Genomic DNA, 23,680 nt, shown 5'->3' with positions numbered 1-23,680 from the left:
GTGGGAATCGACTTTCGATTCCTACAATTTCTATGATTTCATATTCATTTTCCAATTTACCAAGTCGTAATTTTCCTATACTATTGAATCAAAGACATGTTAAACTTCTGATTCCAACGACTTCTGCGAGTCTACGCTTATTTTTCGATCTCATAGTCCACTACTCCCTTAGATCTCAGAATCGAGATAAGCGAAAACAAAAATCCATGACAGTCAGTTCAGTTAACCATCATTCTCCCTCGAAAGCTCCGCAAAGTAGAAAAAGGGGGAATTCTAGATCCAGATCTAGGGTTGTGTCGGGGTTTGAACATAATTCTGATGAAAGTATGGTCAAAGTTTCGAAATCCATCGTCCGACCATGTTGTACCCGTACTTCCCACTACTATCGGGATAAGGAGATGGGCGATTCTAGAAGGATACCGCAAATTCGTAGGTAATAACGCATGAATACTACAAGTTATTAGTTAATGCCAAGCGGATACCAAACGAATATCGAATATCAAAGCTCAAAAATTCATAGGTACCCGTACTTCCACTTGATGCACCAAGGCCTCCACCAACCGAATATCGAAGCAGGGGTTCACCGAGAATACCCACCGAAAGATATCCCAGACCTCGGTTGTGAAAAGATCGGTCGATATCAGCATTTGGCCGCAGCTCAGCAGTATCTGTTTTGAAGGAACGACTATACAGAGGGTAACTTTCGTTCCTTCTTCATAGGCCAGAGAAATGGACCATCCAAAATTCACCGGCAGAAAAACGCAAGACGAGGAACCGCTGATGCCATCCACTCAAAGGAAGCACTTTGAAGAGCAAAATACAATCAACCCAAACCCCGGGAGGAGAAGGAAAACGACCGAGGGTCCAGACTCCATCCGACCTCACCAAAATCACCGTTGAGGGTTATTTGTCAATAAGGAAATATGATATTATTAGTTTCCTATTATATTTTGTATAACTTGAGAAATTACTAATTGTATATAATTATAATTCAAATTAAGATATTTGTAGTTAGTAGTGATAATTATGTAATTATTTGTAATTATTGAGACTATACTATTTATAGAGGGAAAAAATGAAAGAGGCATCAAGTCAGAGTTTATTTTGACATTATCCACCCTGGTAGTTATTTATTTATTTGTAAAAAAGTCTATTAATTAGTAACATAAAAATATACGTGTGTATATATATATATATATATATATATATATATATATATATATATATATATATATATTGTCGTCTGTTTCTTTGTCGTTCTTTCGGGTAGAAAGCCTGTAACAGTAGAATAAAGATGAAGTTCATGAATACGTTTTTGATACAAACTTAACACACTTATGTGTATCTGATACAAATTTAATGCATTTATGTAATTTTGATACGGCTTAATACGCACTGTTTGCATGAATGTGTATCTGATACATACTTAACGTTTCTATGTAATTCTGACACGGCTTCAAACACATCTCATGCCATATTATGCATCTAATACAAACTTAGCACAATTATGTGATTATGATATGGCCCAAACGCACACATCATATTTGAGGCTTATTAAACGCACTTTTACGGTGATGAATCCCCCCTCAAATCTAATCATCCCAAGGCATAGGTGGTGGAGCCCGAAGACGTCCACCTTGATCCGGTAGAATTTAGTGGAAATTTTAAAATTTTAGTGGAATATCGGAAATTTCACGGAAATCTCAAAATTTCCGATAAATCTTACCAAAATTCTGAAATTTTCGATAGTTCAAATTATTTTGAAAAATTCTAAAAATTTCAAATGAAATAAAATTTTGGTACAAAATAGTAAATTTTAAAATTTCCAAAAAAATTGTAACATACCAGAAATTTCAAATGAACTATCAGAAAAAAATTTATACCAAAAATGTTCATCATGATTTTGAAATTTTTGTTTTTTTAAAAAAGATATTTTTATATTTAAAAAATTGAGGGGTTGTCTAATTTAATTTTGAGAGTAGCATCTTAAATCTTAAATCCTTTAATCTTTAGGACTGGTGAATATAAGCCTTCAACAAATTTATTTATATGATAATTTAACAATTTTTTTTTTATAAAGATAACTTCCAAATAATTTTTCTTTTGAACAATACAAAAGATTTCTCTTTGTTGTCTTAAAAATGTTTTTTTATTTTTTTTCATAAGGAGACATAAATATGTTCTGCACTTTTTTTTACCAAAATTTTATTCTACTGAGTTTCTTGAGAATTATACATGCCACCTCCCCAAATTTATGAAAAGACTAAATTGTCCAACCAATATTTATTGTCGCATTTTCAGAAATTTACGTGAAGAATTGGATTTTTCAAATTTTTTGACGTTACCGAAAATTTAGAAGGCTTATCGGAATTTGACAAAAACAAGTAAGATTTATTGTATTTTTTGTGAAATTTCCGATATTTTTTACCAGAAATTTCCAAATGTCCGGTACTATTATCATTTGCCAATATTACCCGATATTTGTAATATTGGTCTTGTTTAAATGTTTAGATGTATTATTTTGTTACAGGAGCATTCAGTGTTGAAGGTCGCTTCTCACGGGTCGAAGTTGAAGAACTTCCCCGAGAGTCGCATGCCTAAGCAAGTGAGGAGGATAGTTGAGGATTTCCATCTGATAGACTTTACTGGATGCTCCTTGACGATGTTGGACGCCTCCTTGTTATCAGCTTTTGTTGAGAGGTGGCACCCGGAAACATCATCCTTCCATCTTCCATTTGGGGAGATGACGGTGACTTTAGATGATGTAGATGCCCTCTTTAACATTCCGATTGTTGATACGTTTTTCACACCAGTTTATAGGGACCAGACGACGGCGGTGCGTATGGTTATGGATGCTTTGGAGATTGATGAGGTGGATGTGCTACGTGAGTTTGGTGAGACTCGGGGCTTTCAGCTTAGATTGTCTTGGTTGAGGACTACGTATCAGGAGCTTGTGGATACAGAGAGGTATCAGGCTTCCGCTAGGACATATATGTTACATCTAGTGGCATGTACTCTCTTTGCAGACAAGTCTAAAGTTTGTATAGATGTTCGATACCTTTCTCTATTTATCACCTTTGACACCCTATGTTGGGCTTAGGGAGTGGCGGCATTGACGATGTTGTACACGGCGCTTGATGTTGCATCTCGTCCTGACACGAGACAACTTGCTGACTACCTGAGCTTGTTACAAATATATTATAATTTATTAGATGGTTTTATGTTTAATTATTTGGGTATATTTATTTTTGATTTTTTTATGCGATATTGGATCTACGAGCACTTCCCTCACATCTGTGAGCGGAAGATTCAGCGTGTTACGACTACTGACCCATGTGCCAAGAGGTGGAACGTCGATGTTGCCCGTGGACGGCCTATGTAGATTAATTTTTTATGGTTGTATTATTTATATATTTTGGACACATATTTTTTATTGCATCATTTTTTTTTGCTAGTACATGTTTCGATTAGGTAAAGAAAATAAAATAACATCAATAACAAACATAGTTAACAAACATCAGATGACAAACAACAAACATAAACAGTATTCCGAAACATGAAAACCTAGGCACTAACGGATGACTCTGGACGTTTTAGACACTTCATTATGTCGTCCAGGGATCTTCGGATATGCGCGTCCAACTCGATCAGACCTTTAGTTATCCTATGGTGAAATAATTTCAACATGGCCTTCACATCTTCATCATTCTTCAACTCGATTAGGTTGTATTTCGCCCTTCCATTCGTATCAATCCAGTCCTCGTAAAACTCGATCTTTGTCACCCTTCTGTTATTGAAATCAAACATCAAATTATTCAACATTTCTTTCAAGGTGGCAAAGGATTCATGCCCATCTGGAACCTTGGTTTCAACAGTAGAGTTGCATCCATTGAAATACACTGCTACATTAATCAAATACTAAGGAAGAGGCATTTTGTTGAGATATGTTATCCAATAACCCGAAGACCCTTATTTATACAGATGGTGATGCATTCTAGACCACACATATGTGTCGGTGCAATCAAGACTCTTCAAAAGTATAGGCAAAATCTCAACCATTGAAAAAACATAATACTAGAACATACCGGAAATTTCATATATAATGAAAATTTCGGTAGTACCTGGAAATTTGAAATTTCTGGTATATTGAAAATTTCAAATACACTACCGAAAATTTGGTAGAGTGTACCAGAAATTTCGTCCAAATTTTTTTTGTATCTCATCAGAAATAAAAATAGAATTAAAAAGTGGAGCGTGACATGTATAATTTAGGAGGTGGCATGTATAATTTTCGAATTTCTTTCGGTAAAGTTTTAAAAAAGAATATTCTGCTATTTTTTTATTCAATAGTGTTTTTTTATTGGGCTTTTTCTGCATTTGCAAATACTCGAGAATTTTTCTAATAAAAATGGAATCGAATTTTTTTAAAAAAAAGGCTTAAATGCACCTCTGGTCCTTGTAAGTTAGCGAGTTTTTGATTTTCGTTCCTGTAAGTTTTTTTTCTGTATCTGAGTCTCTATATTTCACTTTCGCGTTTGTTTTAGTCCCTAAAACCAAAATCCGCAGGAAAAAGCAAAAAGTAAGATATAGGGACTCATACCAACAAAAAAAACTTACAGAGACGAAAGATGCATTTAAAAAAAAAAAAAAAAACAACAACTATTTCCAGAACTACATGGAAAACAAATTATCAAGCCACTATACTCATGTGAAAGTAACAAGGTATAGTTGTATTATAGCCCATTTTAATAACAATTGTATTGCAGAACTAAAAAATACTGGTTTGGATACACCTTTTGGTCAAATGATAGTATATTAAAACAAGACTTTCCTTACCACCTGATTCAAAGCATGTACGAGAAAGAATCTTATCAATCTCAAATAACACCTTTACATAAGCTGGATAAACACAAAAATGTGGAAATGCATACATGAAGACTAATAGAAAAGGGAAGAATTTAAACCATGTTAATTAAAATGTTTGATACGGTCAATGCATTTAAACCAACTCATTCAAATATATAAATATATGAATTCATGTAGACAAAAAGAGCACCTAAATATTTGGAGTCTGGTGTTTTGTCCATTTCATTTGTTCCTGAACAGAAAAACATGTGAATAAGAATTAATTTGCTCCTAGAATTAGGGTTTGTTCTCATTAAATGTAATTATTTAGTGTAATTACCTATATAGCCTTGTAATCTTTATATATAGAAGAAATAATAATGAGAAAAGTATCAAGCCAGTAGTTATTGACAAAACAATTACTAGACAGGGTGACAAATTTTGAGATGAATTTGGCTTCTTACAAACAAGATTGAGAAGAAGCAGGGGTGACAAAAAATACAATTCTATAATTAAAATGAATGATATAGTGCTAGTGCTATAATATTGTGTTTCTATGTTGCCATTGAAATTCACAATAATTGATGATAACATCATAATAGTATGAAAGAAACAAAAAGATAATTATTTCAAAGACTCACCTGGACAAGACTCGTTTTGATCAATTCGTCATCAATAATTAATTATGGAGGGAATGTGAGTAATCTTACGCCACTCTTTCCGCAAAATTGCTTCCAGTAATGGTCAGCGAGCCACACTCAGTACCGAAAGAGAAGAGAGAAGAAGGAAATCCTTTTTTTTGGTAATGAATTGAGTTTGGGAGTGTTAATAATCTCAAGGTTTTGGAGAGAAGTGAGATGTTGAAGCCACTTCTCATCAATGCTTGTATCATTAAGACCACAAATGCACAAGCGATGTAGGTAGCAATGGCCCCATCAGCGTGTTCACCATATCACCGCCGTTAATTCTCAACTCCGGGAGATAAGTGAGATGTTCCCAAGTTGGCTCAGTATTCCACATAATCCCACCAACAGAGCTAACAGACAGTTTCTGTAAACTGTCAGGAAACTCTTCCATGACAAAAGATTGAAGATTTGGTAGATTATCAATTTCCATTACTTGAAAGGCCATCTAGACTGTTCATTGCTTCTGGGAGTGAATGAAGCTTCTCACACTTCTACATAGCAATATAATGGAGATTTGAAGTGACCTATCTACCTGGGAACATGACTCCAGGTTGTTACAATCTCATATCTTGATGCTTCTAAGAAATGAGAGACTCTTTTCCAACTCATCTTCTGCAATTAATAATGATTTCAGATTTACACAATCCTTAATAAGCATACTCTTAGGACATGGAGAGTGCTTAAGGTAAATGATATCACAAAATCATAGCTGTAAAATATTTTCAATTCCTCAAGTGATGTGTAATTGTCCAAATATTCACATTTACTGATTCAAATCAAATACATCCAATCAATAGATTTTGTATCCCACACATCATCCAAGACTAGCAAAAATATGAGGTGAGTTTTTCTCCAATAATAGTCACCTTCATAAGAATATTTGCTTCAAAATTCAAGTGTAAGTATAACAAATAGGATATTTCATTTTTGTAACCCTCTATTTATATGTCATACGTGTTAATTAAATTGTAATTTCTTGTGTCAAAAAGATTTGATTTGATTCAGAAGTGTGGAAAAAATTTGTTACACACAGATTTGATTTAGATCTAAATGAGATAGATTTGATTTAGGTCTAAATAGATTAGATTCGATTTAATTCCAAAATAGGTATTAGCTTTGGGCATTGGCTTAGAGAGCAAGTTAACCTAAATCTATAAATAGAGGGAGTAACCCCTATTTAAAAAATGTGAAGAATGAGCGAGAGGAAAGGTCTGGCGCGAAATATAACACCAAAATCTTTTCGTAGATGCACATGCGTAGGACTTACGTAGATGCATAACAATCTTTAACAAAAAAAAATGAGTGCTTTCAAAAATACATCAACGAAAGTACGACAGTAAAAAAAATAATTTGATGGTGCGTGAGAAGGGTATGGGATTGGTTGAGAAATCAATATAAACGTTAAATATAAAAGATACTTAGATATAAATCATTCTTGTTTCTCAAATAATGTGTGACTTTTTTATGTATCATCATGGAACACCGCAGATCCTTGATTCAGTACACATTGTGTCGATCCATGGGACCCGTTAAGACTACAAATTTGGTGCATTTCACATGTTGTCTTGTCGTTTTGAAGCTGAACGCAGCTCCTCAATAAAATAGAATGATACAAATAACCAACGTGTCTCACCATATATGCATGCAGCCTAAAGACAAGTTATTTACGACAAGTCATCTTTGTTTTCTTGCACACCCTTCAATTTTCTCTTCCACCCTTTCAAACACAGCCAAAACTCAATTATTTTATTGGTGTATAAAAATTATGTATATTGCTGTTAATATTTAGGCAATTCAGAGAACATGTTGAGTTTAATTTTCTACAACGTTTTGCTTCAAAGTAGATTGAAAATGGACCACAAACTTTTTATGCTATTTTGAAAAACAGGTGTAGTTACCGAATATATTGGACACGTGTATACTGTAGAGCAAAACAAATGTATGGCAAGTCTGGAAGGCTGGTGGACGGTGGCGGTTGGTTAGGTTGAGACTTCGGTTCCGTGGAATTTTTTCACGGTGCAATATGATAGTTATGAATATGATGACAAAACTAGTTTATTGATGTTTTCTTAGTTTAGAAGCCAAACATGACTTAATTTTGAAAATTGGAATTTATCTAAAATATAAAAGTTAATTTTTTTAAAAACTAAATTTTAATCAAAAGTATATAAAAGTTAATTTTTTTAAAAACTAAAATTTAATCAAAAGTATAGTGGTGTCGTCTATGGGAATCGACTATTAATTCTCATGAATTTTCACGATTATAGTTTGTTTGATGCAAAAGTCAATTCACTGTAACGAAACACTAAGATAACGGAGAATGAATTTTATTTAAAGCTCGAATTTTATTTAAAGCTCTTTGTATCTTTAGAACCAAACGCCCGTTCAAATTTCTATCACCAATGAAGTCAAAAGAGATCACCGCACAAGAAGAAGTTTTTGCACCTGAATTTCCTCTGATCTTCCTAAACAGAGTGTGAAATGAAGTCGAGGACTTTAATATCATGAAAGGATCGATGAAATCCTTGATGCGACGTCTTCGAAATCATGACTTCAGCAACAATAGAAATCTCGATAGTCGGCGTGCCTCAAGAGGGCAGGGGATGCGAGAATACTGACACATAGTGCAGGTTAACATGAGAGGTCAAATTTGTCAGGCATATGTCAGTCTTACCACTCATCAGCACGAGAGAACAAACTCACCGAAGTCAATCACATAACAAATAGATAGAAAAACGAGGAGCGTATGTTTAATCGCTATACTTCTGAGAAGTTGTCTAATATTTAGGCTAAGTATTTTAGGAAAGACATTCGAATTTTGAATCTAATATGAATAACATTAAAATCTCTGTCAAAATGGTGGAAATTGTCCCATTTCTTTTAAAAGGAGGGTCAAAAAATAAAGTGCATTAAGTCGTAGCTGGTGCACCCCCCAGAAACTAGCCACTTCACGAGCATGGGCAGTGGAGCCCCAGGACAACAACCTCGAACCAGGCTCAAATATGGACAGGAATTGGGATCCAACTCTTGGTCGAGGACGGTCCCAAGTGACGCTGAAGAATTATGCTAGTTTCCAATAAACAAGATTAGTAAGACTTGCACCACCTCTTGATAAACGAGACAAGTAAGAATTAAGCCATTTCCGAACAAGTTGGATATGTAATGACAAAACGCTAAAAGATAATGTTGGTTTCCAACAAGTAGGACTGTGAACTAAAATATAGCAAGCTATCCTTACTCTCGACAAGGAGGAAGCAAAGAGCAAATTAAACCCAAACAAATTTGAATCTGAGGTCGAACGAGTAATTAAAAAAATAAATCAAGGAGAAACCATTATAAATCATGAAGGAGCAACAAAGGTAATCAGACCAGAAAAAAGAAAAATATTATACATTAGGGCCTCATTTGGGGGTATTCGTTGTCTCATACAATGGCTTCATCCCACACCATTTTCTCTAGGTTCAACTACGATTGAGGAACCTAGGTACCTGGACACAACAACTTTACCTGATCGACTGCGTCTTTAAATGCATCAGAGATGGTCTTAAGACCCTCATCAATAAATTCATTGACTATGTTCTGCAACATCGTCAAATTTTCAGTATGAATCTTCCTCTCCTTGGTATGTGAGTCCTTCTCCTTTTTTTAGGGCATCTTCACTCAAAGTCATTTGATAGGTCAAGGTCGCTAAAGAGGCCTTCAATTGCTTAAGATCCTTATCTTTGACCTATAAAGATGCCCGTAACTAGGACACCCTAGCAGCTAGAGTGGAGGGTGAGTAGTGGGTGTCCACCTTTTTCTAAAGGCCAGAGAGCCTAACCATCTCTTTCTAAAGGCCAAATAACTTCTCTTCGAGCTGAGATCGATCATAGACGGATACACCATACTTCCTCTTCCATATATATCTTTCTCCTTAGTGGGAATACCTGGAGTAAGAACATCCCCTCGACCTGTAGCCTCCATGTTCATCAAAGAAGCGTTGTAGAACATATGGAAGACGGCCTCTGAAATCAATTTCATATTCTCAACAACATGAAGATTCTGGAGGAAAGTAAGGCCCTACTCAAGGATACAAGCCCATGCCTCCTATATAGTTTGGCGTATAGGAGATTGAAGGACATATGGAAAATTGAATAAAGTATGCAAAATCTCAGTGTCAAGAGCAACGGGTCATGTGTTAGAAGGGTGGGATAACCTGAGCCTCTAACCCGGTCTTTCCCCTTGGGAAACGTCTAAATCCATACCTCTTTTTGCATCGTTAGGAGAATTAAAAGCCCGATCGTATGACCCTTTATCCGATCTAATATAAGAAGTATGGCCCCGACTAGAAAGAGACGTGAAAAGTTTATTCGCAGTTGCCCTAATGTTACCCATAAGATTCTTCTGCAGATCCTCCATAGGAGTAGTAAAAGTAGTAGAGGTTGTCGCATTGTTACCTATAAGTTTCTACTTATAAAAAAGGCTTTTCATTGCAGTTAGTATGAATTGATTAAATAATTCAAAAAGAAAATACAAATCAATGTCGATTTTCTCTCCTCAACAAAGAGTTCTCTCTTATTAGTATCAACAACATCTACTATAATTTGGGTGTTAATTAACCACTTCTTATGCATTAAGAGCCTCTCTGAGGGGTTGGTCCCTTCCTCATAGCCTAGACTCTCCTAGAAAACCAACAACTTTTCCTTCATTAATATCTCTTATAGGGCCATAGAATCCAAGAAATGGCGTAGGTTTGGGATCCTAGTCGAAGTGAGACCAAGGCTAGTTTTTTTGAATTCGGTCGCCAACTTTAGATTTTGCCACTCGAGAGAAATTAGGCATCATAGACCCATCCCCGAGGATCCTAGAGAATACATGGCGTGCCTCCGAGTTTTGAGGGTGCACCAAGAAGAAATGATATTTGAAATCTAGCCAGTTCTTGGAATAATCAATAAACTGTTTGACCTCTTGCCTTAGAGAAATTAGAGTCTGATTTCAAAACTTATCCATAGAGGTACACTACACGCTAAAAAAAGGAAGAAAAGGTTTAAGGATGTCTTCTAATATCACTATTTGCACAAAAATTGGATTAACTTTACAAAATCCCAGGCATGGGGGTGCAGTTGAGAGGGAACAACCTTCAAATGTGTAAGCACTCCTACTTTAAATTCATTAAAAGGCATTCAGAAATTTAGTTGAGTGAACACACACTTATAAAAGGGATGGAACATCCATCAAAATGACTATAGATCCTCTTATTAGAATCGGAATGACCGCCTAGTCATGGGGAGAACCTACTTCTATAAGAGCATTCTCAACTTTGGCTTCACTATAAAAAATAAATATAGTGCTTAACAATCCGCAGAGCACTTAGTGATATTGATTCCCATCAACGACTCCTGTGATGAAAGACCTTCCTGATCTCCGGTCAGCGGGCAATGCGAACCAACCACACTCGACATATAAGTAATTAAGTTTGATGCCTAATCTCGGCATCACCAACCATTTGTTGCTTGAATATTGTCAGAGAAATATTCCCCAAAAAATGAATTTACTAGAAACACTATCAATCTTAGAGTCATCAGAGATAATCACTGAACCCGAATCAGGGCGAATAAACACCCGAGAAGTAGTATTTGAGTCATTTATGGTTTCTACTCCCTCAGATGAAAAAAATCATTATTGACATAGCTACTTCTCGAATTAGTAGGTTGATCATTCACATGGATAATTGCAAAGATAAAAGAATAGAAACTATTAAATAGGAATTAAAGGATGAAAATGGTACTTGGAAGGAAATGTGGATAAAAAAGGTGAGAGCAAGTAGAGCAGAACGAAGGATTAATGAAGACTCAAAGGACACAATGCTCCACTGGAGAGAGGGGCACCGTGATCAATGATTACTAAAATAAAAGATGGTTTCTAAAGAGTCAAATATGCTTCAATAAGTAACGAGAACCAAAGTATATTCAAAAATTTAAGTGGCTTCTATTTAGGATGAATTAAGCAGGCACCAATCCTGATGGAAATGAAATGAGAAGACAAAAATCAACAGTGAGATCACACCTCAAAAATGCCACAACACTCAAGTGCACTTAAGCACCTTATGGGGAAACGTCACACCCTAACCAGCTAGCCCTGAACCATATATTTAAAATTTACGCGAAACATTCTAGTGATAAGAAAGACATTTAATGCGTCTGTTTCCCACTCGCCATCGGTCGGACATATCAATCCTCGCCCACAACCAATCTAATATTGTAAGGGTGACATGGATTCTTGAAAATTTTCCATTCAACACTTCACAACAAGCCTTTGAGAAAAAAAATTTGGCCGGTCAAAGATCTAATATGGGGAAATGCACTTCAACTCTCACAAAAGCCCAATGACTACTCAATTCAGAGGTATAAATACTTCCACGCGCATAAGACCTAAGATACACACAAACACACAATTTTCATACTTCCCTCTACTCTCTTTTTAAACTCGTTTACTGACATGAGTATTATAGTGTTAATTTTGCAAGTCCACTTCCGTACCCCGTTGCATCAGAGACTTGCAACAACGTATCAAGAATCCAACATGATATTCCAAGGTTTCGATCATAAATCTTTCACAAAGTCTTTAACTCTACTTAAGTGTTAATAGCTATTAAAAAAATTCTTAATTTAACTCAGGAACGATTTGTTTTAAATTAATATTTTTATATTTTAATTATAGTTGTGTGTAAACTATTTTTAAAATAATTTTATAAATTTATTATATTAAAATAAAATAATTATTTAAACTAATACTTAATAATCACTACATTATATAATTTGTATTTTATTTTCCCTCTTTTACACACAAAAAAGAATATAAAGTAATAATACATACAAATTAAACCCATACAAATATATTAGACTTTTTTCATGGCTCATAGAGGAAGTAGAATCTTCCAAGCAACTCTAAACTCTAAAGTCCAAACCAAACTATATCCCTATGTGAATCTACAACCTAACATAAAAAACACTAACATATACAACAATCTTGTATATCCATAGATTCTCATACTTCTTCTCTCATCAAATTTAAGGTAAAGTTCTCATAATCATGTCCATGTTTAATGTTTAATAATTATTACTTTGTTTTGTTTAATTAAAGCCTGAAAAAACTAATCTTTCTAATTTCATTTATTTGTGTATGAAAATTGAAAACCCTATATTTGATTTGTTCTAAATTCTTATTAATTGCTTATGTTTTCTGCTTCATAGATTCAATTTTGACTTCAATTTTGGTTTTTTTGACTATTCTTTTTCAAGTTTTTGTGAAAATCAAGTTGAATTTATAGTGTACTGAATAGTTTTTTTGTAGATTACAGATTCTAGAATATGGAAACTCTTTCATATGGTTCTGCACCATGTTATCAAGCTGTGAACACAAAGACAAAATCAGTGAATTCATCATCTCAATCAAAGGTTTCTTATAATAGAAAACATGGAGTTTGTTTTACCAATAATGTTTTCAAATTTGGGTCAGTGAGATTTTCTGAAAAGGGTCAAAAAAGTGGTTTTGAATGCTCCAAAAGACTCAAATTCAAGGTTAATAGTGGAAGGTATGGTGATTATGTGATTAATGAAGAAGAAGCAAGAGATATTGTAGGGGTAGATGAATCTCCTTCCAAGGTTTTGATTCCTGGTTTGCCTGACGAGTTAAACGGGGATTCTGGTGCGGTAATAAGTAGTTGTTTTAAGGGATGGAAACCTAAGTTGAATGTACACTATGAGAAAGCTGGGTGTGAAAATGTGGATTCTCCGAATGTGCTTTTTTTGCCGGGTTTTGGTGTTGGTTCGTTTCATTATGAGAAGCAGTTGATGGATTTAGGCCGTGATTTTCGAGTTTGGGCGTTGGATTTTCTAGGACAGGGAATGTCTTTGCCTTTTGAAGATCCTACTTTGTCTAGGGAAGGAGGGGTTACATCAAGTGGAAATGTTTCTTCTTGGGGTTTTGGAGATGAAACCGAACCTTGGGCGACTGAGCTTGTGTATTCGGTTGATTTATGGCAAGATCAAGTTCGGTACTTCATTGAAGAGGTAAATGAGTTACACTGTTTGTTAGCACCAAACTTTTAGCCATTTCATTTATAAAATGTTTGTGGAAAATTTGATTATTTCTATGCGGCTTTAAACTTTTTCTAACGATTTCCTAAGTTATGTTATTCATTGGTTTAGGTGCTATTTGGATTAATATCTTAATTAAGTGAGCTTATCATATAAGTGCTTATGTATATAAGCTATTTCTATAATAAAAGATAAAATAAAGTCAAACTGTTTTCATATAAGTTATAAGCATTTTTTCATATGCTATCCTAGTGAGTTTATGAAAATAAGCTGAAAATAACTTATGGACTTGCCAAAAGCTCTTTCAATATACTCTCCCAATCAGTCTCACAAATGCGTGTTAGTAGAGAAGCTCAAATAAATCAGTAGAGACAAACACTTAAGGGCCTGTTTGGATTGGCTTATTGGAGGTTATCTACTGGCAGAAGTTTTGTGACAGTAGTCTATATGTCCTTCTCAAAACAACTTATTACATTTTTCTTAAACTTTTTTGAGTTTATTTTTATAAGTTCTCCAATATAACATACGAAAATAACAGAACATTGATCAAGACAATTTTAATTTATTTTATTTTTCGTTATAAAAATAGCTTATGCAAGCTTATTCATAAGTGCTTATTTAAATAAGCTGTTTATCCAAACAGGCCCATAGTTATTAGAAATTTATACCTTGTTATCTGTTTTTTCCAAATTCATGATGGCATGTAGTTGAAAAAATTGGTAAGTTAATTTAATTCAATTCACTTAGTTCATGATTGGACTCTTGGCAACTATTTTATTAATGTAGTTCCTCTCATTCACAGCTACCATCAATAAAGCTTTCTACTATCACTAGCATTTTAATGCTTCCTATACTTCTAATGTTTGATCGAATCTGTAATATTACAGAATTTTTCTGCAATAATAGTTGTTGAGGGTGTTTCTTATCTCTATTTTTGTTCCTAATATCATTATACAAATTGATTCGTTACAGGTCATCGGTGAACCGGTCTATCTTGTAGGAAACTCGCTTGGAGGATACGTTGCTTTATATTTTGCCGCATGCTATCCTCATTTAGTGAAAGGTGTAACATTGCTCAATGCAACACCTTTTTGGGGGTTTCTGCCAAATCCAATAAAATCTCCCGGACTTGCCAAAATATTTCCATGGGCTGGAACGTTCCCTCTACCTTCAAATATCAAGAAACTTACCGAGTTATTGTAAGATCGCCTTCGTTTCTATCTCTAATCCTGACATGCTTTCAATTTTTGGTTTGTCACCTACGTATTCATTCGTTCGTTCATCTCCGAATGATATTATGAATGTTACTCTGCTTAATGGACTAACTGATTCTGATTAATTTGTTTCCTTTAGGTGGGAGAAAATTAGTGATCCGAAAAGTATTGCGGACGTACTTAATCAGGTTTATGCAGATCATTCAATAAACGTGGATAACGTTTTTTCACGTATAATCGAAACCACTAGGCATCCGGCTGCTGCAGCATCGTTTGCTTCAATTATGTTTGCTCCTCAAGGAGAATTATCCTTCAGCGATACATTATCCAGGTAGACACAGCTATATCTCGTAATTAATTAGTATTAGATATGCTTGAACACAAAAGTTAAGCGTTTTCATGTTGTCTGTGTTTTAGATGTCGAGAAAACAAGGTGCCAATTTGCCTCATGTACGGAAAAGAAGATCCATGGGTGACGCCGCTGTGGGGACTTCAGGTTAAAAGGCAAGTTCCTGAAGCTCCGTATTATCAAATCAGCCCTGCAGGTCACTGCCCTCACGATGAGGTCCCTGAGGTATGTAATTCCTAACTATTAGCTCAATTGATTCGACTTAACTAAAGCTCATGAACCATTTACTTGTTTACAGGTCATAAATTTCTTACTTCGCGGATGGATAAAAAACCTAGAGTCTGAGGGCTCTGTCTCATTACCTCTGCTTGAAGACATAGAAACTATGAATCACACTATTGAAAGGGAGTTAGAATTTCCGAGAAAAGGTTCCAAAAAATCAGTAAAGGTCAGGTATTTTGTTTCTAGTATCTCACTTTGGGAGAGGATAAGATCTTACATCAAATACTACTCAAAGTTCAGGAAGTTGGTAGCTGAATCTCAATGACATGGTGAACTCTGCTACCATCAAATATAAAATCACTGTGTATTGTCTTGTTTTCGTCGTAGTTTGTATCGAAGTATTCATACACAATTGTTTTAGAATATGAAGTCAATGATGTATATATCAATCATATTTTAACCAATAATAATCACCGATTCCATTCTATTGCTCGGATACGGAGGATAGGGAAGAACTAGAGGTGTGAACTTCTGTTACTGTCTTGGTAAAAAAAGAAGAATTTTTTAACTGATAGATTAGACTATACAAAGGAGATGTTAGCTGTTATAGTCACATGAAGGCGAAACTCAAAATGAAGGTATTATAACCATGAATAGAAAGAGTTCGTTGAAAAAATAATCAAATATTAACTGCAGCGAAGTTTTATGGTTACCAGCACACAAAAAAAAACTAGTTTGGACTCTTGGGTTTGTTTAGAACCTGAAACTCTCAGGTTTGTTTAGAACCTGAGACTCTTGGGTTTGTTTAGAACCTGAAAGAGATGGGAAATGCAAAGGGAAATGAAGCATAGATTCTTTCTTTGCATGCAAGTCTGAAGATGTTAATGGTTTTAAAAATTCTCAAAGACTCTTCTAGTCATTTTGGAAAAAAAGAAAGAAAGACTAGTCACAAGCTTTATGCAACCCTCCTAAACTCAGCTGTTTAAACAGAATATTTTGACTGATCCAAGTCATGATTGATGTTGCAGATACACCAAAACGAAGAAAATGAATTATGATCCTATTTCTTGAAATACTTTAGATTCTTCCAGTTCGAGACCATCTCCTATCATTGTCGTTGAGTAGATCGGATCGCATGGCAATGACAATTTAGGTTCTTCTGGTTTGAGACCACCTTAACCGAAGAGCTTCCTCACAATGATGACACAAGTTGAGAAACAAGAAGGCGACAATCCCTTAAAAAAGATGAAGCAACCATGTAGATGGTCTAAGGCTGGCTTGATGCTAACTTTGTTTATGAAGTAAGGTACACAGAAGTCCTCGTATGCAATTTAGTCTACTACAAATTTTTTCCGTTCATGGATGCGTAATACAGTTATCACCAAATGCTCATGTATGAGTTGGACAAATAGAAAACAACCTTCATGACTTAGCAAGAAGCTAATTATCAATACAACGTGATACCTTTTATCCTTCAAGACTTGGCAAGTTAATTATCAATACAACGTAATGCCCTTTAACCTTCATGACTTAGCAAGCTAGTTATCAATACAACGTGATGCCTTTTAACTTAAAGAATACAAAGCCAACATACCAGAGGAGGATGAACAAGATGTCCATGGAAGAAATAGGTGAAACATTAAAAATCTATATTGATGATATGATCGTCAAATTCAGCGAAGAAGAACTACATGGCAAGCACATCGCTAGCGTATTTTGAAGAGTTGGCAATACAATATGAGGCCTAACTTAAAAAAGTGTACCTTTGGGATCAGAGTCAAAAGTTACTAGGCTTTTATCTAACAAAGAGGGGGGTGTAGAGACGAACTCAAACAAGTATGAAGTGGTTATCAAGATGGAAACATCAACAACAGAGAAAGAGGTAATGAAATTAAATGAAATGTTGACGGCCTTGAACATGATCATTTCAAAGTCGGCTCAGAAGGCTTTGTCGTTCTATTAGTTACTGAAGAAAGAGACACACTTTGGGTGGACTAAGAGTGCGAGCAAGCATTCACATTCTCATAAAAACACTTTATCCACTTCCTCAATCCTAATTCAATTGGCGGATGTGTTTTATTTCACTATTCAGCTGTTTCCACTAATGCAGTTAGTGACGTCTATCACACCCCAATTTTTGTCCCTATCCTTTTTCATGTTTCATTCACTTCATTCATTATCATTATCATTGTCATTCATCATTCTTTCATTTAATAAAAAAGGTCAAATGAAAGTCGACCTTGGGCCAATTAGAAGTCAACATGGTGTTTCAATAAGTGAAAAGGGTTTGTAATGTAACTGCATATTCCTATATATTCCTATGGACATTTGTTGTTGCACATCCTTATCATATGCAAGGGAAAAATTTTAATACGGTTATATTTTGTTGCTTGTCCTATCGCTTTCGTCTTTTTACCTTTGTTGAGTCTCCTTCATAGATTGTACATACATGATTCATACATCTTTTCGCATGCATAAACAGTTGGTTATGTTCGAATTTGCTCAAAATGTTATTAATCAAGTATATGAGTCTGTGGAATAAAAGCCTTGTGTGTTTAATTCTAATCAGGTGGAAAGGAAAAATTTAAAACCATGAAAAACATGTAATTTGATGTAATGATTTGAAACAATCATTTTTACACAACATTTGATTCGAATCGAATCAAACAGAGATTTCCAAAAGATTTCAAAAATCATTTGATTCGAATTAGAGTTTACACATGATTCAAATCATTCAAATTTTCAGGTTTTTCTAAAGTTTCTGGACCAATTGATTCGAATCATACCTTGCACATGATTTGAATCATGAAACTTTTCTGGTTTTTCAAAAGTTCTTGGAGTAATTGATTCGAAACAATTATTGCACATGATTTGAATCACGGGACCTATGATTCGAAACACACACTTCACTTGATTCGAATCAACTGCAAATGAGTAAAAAATAATGAACACACACACGCAACACGCGCACGCAGGCGCGCGCGCACACGCACGCGCGCGCGCACACGCGCGCGCACACACACACACACACACACACACACACACACACACACACACACACACACACACACACACACACACACACACACACACACACACACACACACACACACACACACACACACACACACACACACACACACACACACACACACACACACACACACACACACACACACACACACACACACACACACACACACACACACACACACACACACACACACACACACACACACACACACACACACACACACACACACACACACACACACACACACACACACACACACACACACACACACACACACACACACACACACACACACACACACACACACACACACACACACACACACACACACACACACACACACACACACACACACACACACACACACACACACACACACACACACACACACACACACACACACACACACACACACACACACACACACACACACACACACACACACACACACACACACACACACACACACACACACACACACACACACACACACACACACACACACACACACACACACACACACACACACACACACACACACACACACACACACACACACACACACACACACACACACACACACACACACACACACACACACACACACACACACACACACACACACACACACACACACACACACACACACACACACACACACACACACACACACACACACACACACACACACACACACACACACACACACACACACACACACACACACACACACACACACACACACACACACACACACACACACACACACACACACACACACACACACACACACACACACACACACACACACACACACACACACACACACACACACACACACACACACACACACACACACACACACACACACATTCTGAAAGATTCTCATATTTGTTTTGTGAATTTATGTGAAAATCAACCACCTTTTTTGAAAATTTTGCATCTGAAGTCTTTCAACTTCAACCTCATTTCTTCTTCGCATCTTAATTATGAGTGGATGTTAATTGAGTGGAGGAGATGTTCTCTTAAAACTGACCACATTCTTAATCATTTTGAAAGATTTTCATATTTGTTTTGTGAATTTATGTGAAAATCAACCACCATTTTTGAAAATTTTGCATCAGAAGTCTTTCAACTTCAACCTCATTTCTTCTTCGCATCTTAATTATGAGTGGATGTTAATTGAGTGGAGGAGATGTTGTCTTAAAACTGACCGTTTTTGGAGATTTGCTCAAATATTTTCAGGTTCTCGTAAGATTGGGGTTGTTGTCACTGTTGCTGACAAATTCCAGTGAAAAGAAGAAGGTCTTCTCTCTAGAAAAGCCTTAATAATAAATGTGTGGAAGATTATGGATAAGGCGGAGTTCTTTTTACATCTTCAGACAATTCATCGCTCAAGGAATCGGTAGGATCAATGGGTTGATTGCCACACACAAAGGCTTGGAGCAGAATTGATGATATTGGAAGCATTAATCGAGTGAAGATTGCGCAAAAGGGTTTGACAGTAGGCCATATACAAATCAAGATCCATAATTGAAGTTTTATTGTCTTCAGCATTATTATTATGGTAAGTGATTGTATAAACTCTTTGAATAATTGTCAAACTAATGGAATTAGGCAGGTACTTTCAAAAATACACGTAGACTTACACGAGGACGAAAGGGCTTTAGTGGTTATTAAAATCTGAGTAATATCGTGTTTCTAGAATTCGACTTATTGATAAATTCTATAACCACTTCTCGTGACTTATTCAATTAATTCAAGAGTTAAATAAGTTTTTGGTTCCTATAAATATTGCAGTTTTCATTTTTAGTCCCTCCCTGCCTTTAGGCAACGATTTTTTTAAAAAAAAACTGTTGCCAAAACCAGCTAAAACCGTTGCCAAAACCCAAGAGGGACTAAAAATGAAACTACAATATTTATAGGGACCAAAAACTTATTTAACCCTTAATTCAATTGCATACGGTGTGTTTCTTCATCTAATCATTACGATATCTGTAAAGTGGTGTGGGTTGCTATCTAATAATTGTCAATTGAATATAATTTCACATTTTTGCTCTACAAACTTCCGCGTGCAAACTCTGAAAAACTTCCAATTTTCTTATTTAAAGAATCGAATATTTTGTTCCTAAAAGTCTATTCACCCCTTCCCCTCTAGACTATTTTCTATTGTCATATTTACAGCAACATGTAATACATATAGGATGACATCCTATGAACAAGTGCCTGTTGCACCCCAAAATTTACCCACTTAATTTTGCTTCTAATCGGCTTACGCATCTCATAATCTCATTCATTAGGTCATTAAAACATCATGCATTCACATAATATTGGATCAAGGGTTATGGAACAAACTGAAGTCTCTTTTAGGTCTAGACACAAGCTTAGTATCTCTTCAAAAGAATGCTTGATATTTAAACAGAAGATTGGTCCAATCTCTTAAAAAAAAATTTCATTACCTTAAAATCTCATTTTTTTTCTGGCATCACCATTCAAGGTTTGGTTCGTCTGGTTACTTGAGTATACGAGTTACTTGTTTAAGCTTTAATTAAAAGAAAATGTGGATCCATTCATTTGGAGCTTATATTGGGCCGCTTGCAAGTTGGGAAGCCAGTGACTAAGACTTTAACTCAAGTGAAACATAAAGGCTTGACTTTTAGAACAAAGACCATGCTAAGTTGTCATGAACTTTCATCTCGTGGATATTATTTGAGTTACTAGGGCAAGATTCACATGGAGAGAAAGGCATCATTCAAATTCAAATCAAACATCAATGCTATATCATTTCATCACCATTTGCAAGAAAAGAAGAAATTCAAATGTTACTACAATTTCAAGGAGTACTCATTACAAAGCTCAAGGTACAAAGACCAAGTATAATTGAAAGGGGACATTATAAGCTTCATTCGAAATTAGAAGACCTTTGTACAAAAGGAGAGTTATTTATATAAAGACCAAGTAAATTCTTAACATTTAAGGGACAATATCCAACAGTTTCATTACAAAGAAAAAAAACTTAAACTTATGCTACAAAGGCCAAATTCCATTAATCTTCATTCACCAACTACTTTCCATCTCTTCAAACTCTTCAAGCATTTTTAATCTTCAAGGTACCACACGTATTCTTCGCTTCCAATACCATACGAACACATATATCATTAACTCCAAACCTGCAGCATACACAAAAAAACCCAGTTCACACATTTAAGCAATAACAGATTCCTAACCAACTCTTAATCCCCAACTGTCAAAGCAACATTTTGATTCTAAAATACCAACAAATTGTTTTAACTTTTAACCATTCAATCACAGATTCATAAAAACCACATTCCACATTCAATCACAGATTCATAAAAACCACATTCCAAAGTACACAATAAGAAACAGTTGCAGCCAAGAACTTGTACCATAATTCAATCATAAAGTATACATTCTCAACATTTCAAACAGTCCCACCACAAAATAATCTATAGCAACAATTCACACAGTGCCATACCTCATTCAAAATTCCTACATACACACATGTGCACCAAAATAAGCCACTAACAAGATCGATTCAATCACTAACAATCCATAAACCAAAAAGCTCCTTGCTGCAACATGCACATACAGTTTCAAAAAAACAAACAATTTCGAACTTACCTACATCACTCATAAAACTCCTAACAGTTACAATTACTTTCTACCTTATTTTTACCTTGATACCACAAGCAAACTTGTACCCAACCTGCCACAGAAAACATGTACAAGCCCTGCAATTCAAAGAAACAGAATCAACATCAACAATCCAAAACTGACCCTGCATAAATCCAAGCTACAGCAGAACATTTCAAACCATTTCTTAGTTAGGCTTTGCATTAACAGTTCAAACCTCCTACACCAATACATAAATCAGTCCCTGCACCACATTTAAAAATAAACCACAAAACTTACATTCAACAAAACCAGTCCTGCAGCAGATTCAATAAAACAAAAACAAAAAACAGTCGAGCAACTACTAACCATTAAAACCCCAATTAACCCTCCAACAGAGTACATTTCAAAACCAATACTAACAATTCCTAACTTCTCATAACTGATTCTAACCACTCCTAACAAACCCTTGTAACTAACTTTCAGATTCCAACCTTATAACCAACTTTCAAACAGAATTCCAACAGAATTCTAACCTCCCTAACTAACTAACCTATCATTTTGTAACTAACTTTTTCCTTCTAACAGCCACCAAAAAGTCAGTTATAACAACTAACTTCATTCTAACAGAATTGAGAACCAAATTCCATAACTAACTATAACAGAATCCTAACTTCTAACCAACTTTGTAACTGATTCCAACCAATTGCTAACAGAAAACCATAACCTCTAACAGATTTAACAGAAGGGGGAGGGAAGAAGAACTAACCTTTAACTTCTATATAATCCTCAGTCAGATTCTTCGATTCTTCTTCTTCACTTCTGACTCTCCACCATTCTTCGATTCTCAGCTCTTCACTCTCATTCTCCCATCTCAGAAGTTCTTCACCACCGCATACTCCTCAATCTCTTCCATCTCCACTCCATTCTTCACTCCCCTTCACTTCCATTCAGACTCACGATGGTTGCGCCGTCGGGCTTGATTTCTCCGGCCACCATGGTATGTGAGAAGAGAAGGGGGCGAAGGAGAGAGTCTGAAGAGATCGATTTGTCACAATGCGCGAACCCTAGAATTTTTCCCCTCTTCTCTTTTTCCTTTTTTCTTTTTTTCTTTTCATTTAATTATTCGTTTTATTTTATTATTATTGTGAATAATAATAGCAAATATAAATCATAAACAAACCTTGGGCCGAACATTTCACACCCCCTATCGGGCCCATTCATCCTTTTTGGCATAAGAAAGCTGTAAAAATAATAACCTTGGGCCGTGTCTATTCTGCATCCACCTCTAGGCCCATTGTATAACATTTTTGGTTTAGAAAATTATACCCCGTACCCCTACATTTATCCCAATACCCCTACAATTTTAAAAAAATCCCAATTTTGTCCTTATTAAATTTTTAACTTTTTTTTTTTTTTTTCAATTTTACTGAACCGGATATCCCAGGGGTGGGTGTTCCGGTTCCTTTTTTTTCAATTTTACTGAACCGGATATCCTAGAATTGGGTGTTCCGGTTCCTTTTTTTTGGGATCTTGTGAGGGTTAACGCGGCCGTTAGTGGGGCAGATGTAGTATAACATGTAACTGTTGTTAAGTACAACACAGCAGAACAATACCAA

The 23,680-nt window shown here is 35.5% G+C and overlaps 1 protein-coding gene and 1 long non-coding RNA gene across 4 annotated transcripts; one reads left to right on the top strand and one right to left on the bottom strand.

Annotated features, from left to right (window-relative positions):
* Positions 1-12,422: 12,422 nt before the first annotated feature.
* Positions 12,423-15,881, top strand: LOC131638778 (pheophytinase, chloroplastic-like). Of its 2 annotated transcripts, none has more exons than XM_058909323.1 (6): positions 12,423-12,585; positions 12,871-13,582; positions 14,582-14,808; positions 14,963-15,154; positions 15,241-15,397; positions 15,471-15,881. In XM_058909323.1, exons 2-6 carry the CDS (start codon positions 12,881-12,883, stop codon positions 15,717-15,719), a joined length of 1,527 nt encoding a protein of 508 aa, XP_058765306.1. In that variant the 5' UTR covers positions 12,423-12,585; positions 12,871-12,880; the 3' UTR covers positions 15,720-15,881. The 2 variants fall into 2 exon arrangements, with proteins under 2 accessions (XP_058765306.1, XP_058765305.1); XM_058909322.1 differs by having other exon boundaries at positions 12,864-13,582.
* Positions 15,882-21,240: 5,359 nt separating this feature from the next.
* Positions 21,241-23,175, bottom strand: LOC131638773 (uncharacterized). 2 transcript variants are annotated; one of them, XR_009294769.1, is made up of 4 exons: positions 22,831-23,175; positions 22,264-22,326; positions 22,126-22,180; positions 21,241-21,598 (listed from the first exon to the last, which is right to left on the bottom strand). It is a non-coding gene; the product is annotated as an uncharacterized LOC131638773 (long non-coding RNA). The 2 variants fall into 2 exon arrangements; XR_009294770.1 differs by lacking the exon at positions 22,264-22,326.
* Between the last annotated feature and the right edge of the window lie 505 nt (positions 23,176-23,680).

This window comes from Vicia villosa, unplaced genomic scaffold (assembly GCF_029867415.1).
Source record: "Vicia villosa cultivar HV-30 ecotype Madison, WI unplaced genomic scaffold, Vvil1.0 ctg.002409F_1_1, whole genome shotgun sequence".
Taxonomy (NCBI): Eukaryota; Viridiplantae; Streptophyta; class Magnoliopsida; order Fabales; family Fabaceae; genus Vicia; species Vicia villosa.
The sequence above is the reverse complement of the archived record's forward strand: the minus strand, read 5'-3'. Positions and strand labels throughout refer to the sequence as shown.

Excerpts from the sequence above, each read along its gene's own strand:
- LOC131638778 (XM_058909323.1), top strand. The coding sequence starts at position 12,881 with ATGGAAACTCTTTCATATGGTTCTGCACCATGTTATCAAGCTGTGAAC. Across the intron at positions 14,809-14,962 it reads AAGAAACTTACCGAGTTATT|GTGGGAGAAAATTAGTGATC; the intron begins GTAAGATCGCCT and ends TGTTTCCTTTAG. Across the intron at positions 15,398-15,470 it reads CTCACGATGAGGTCCCTGAG|GTCATAAATTTCTTACTTCG; the intron begins GTATGTAATTCC and ends ACTTGTTTACAG.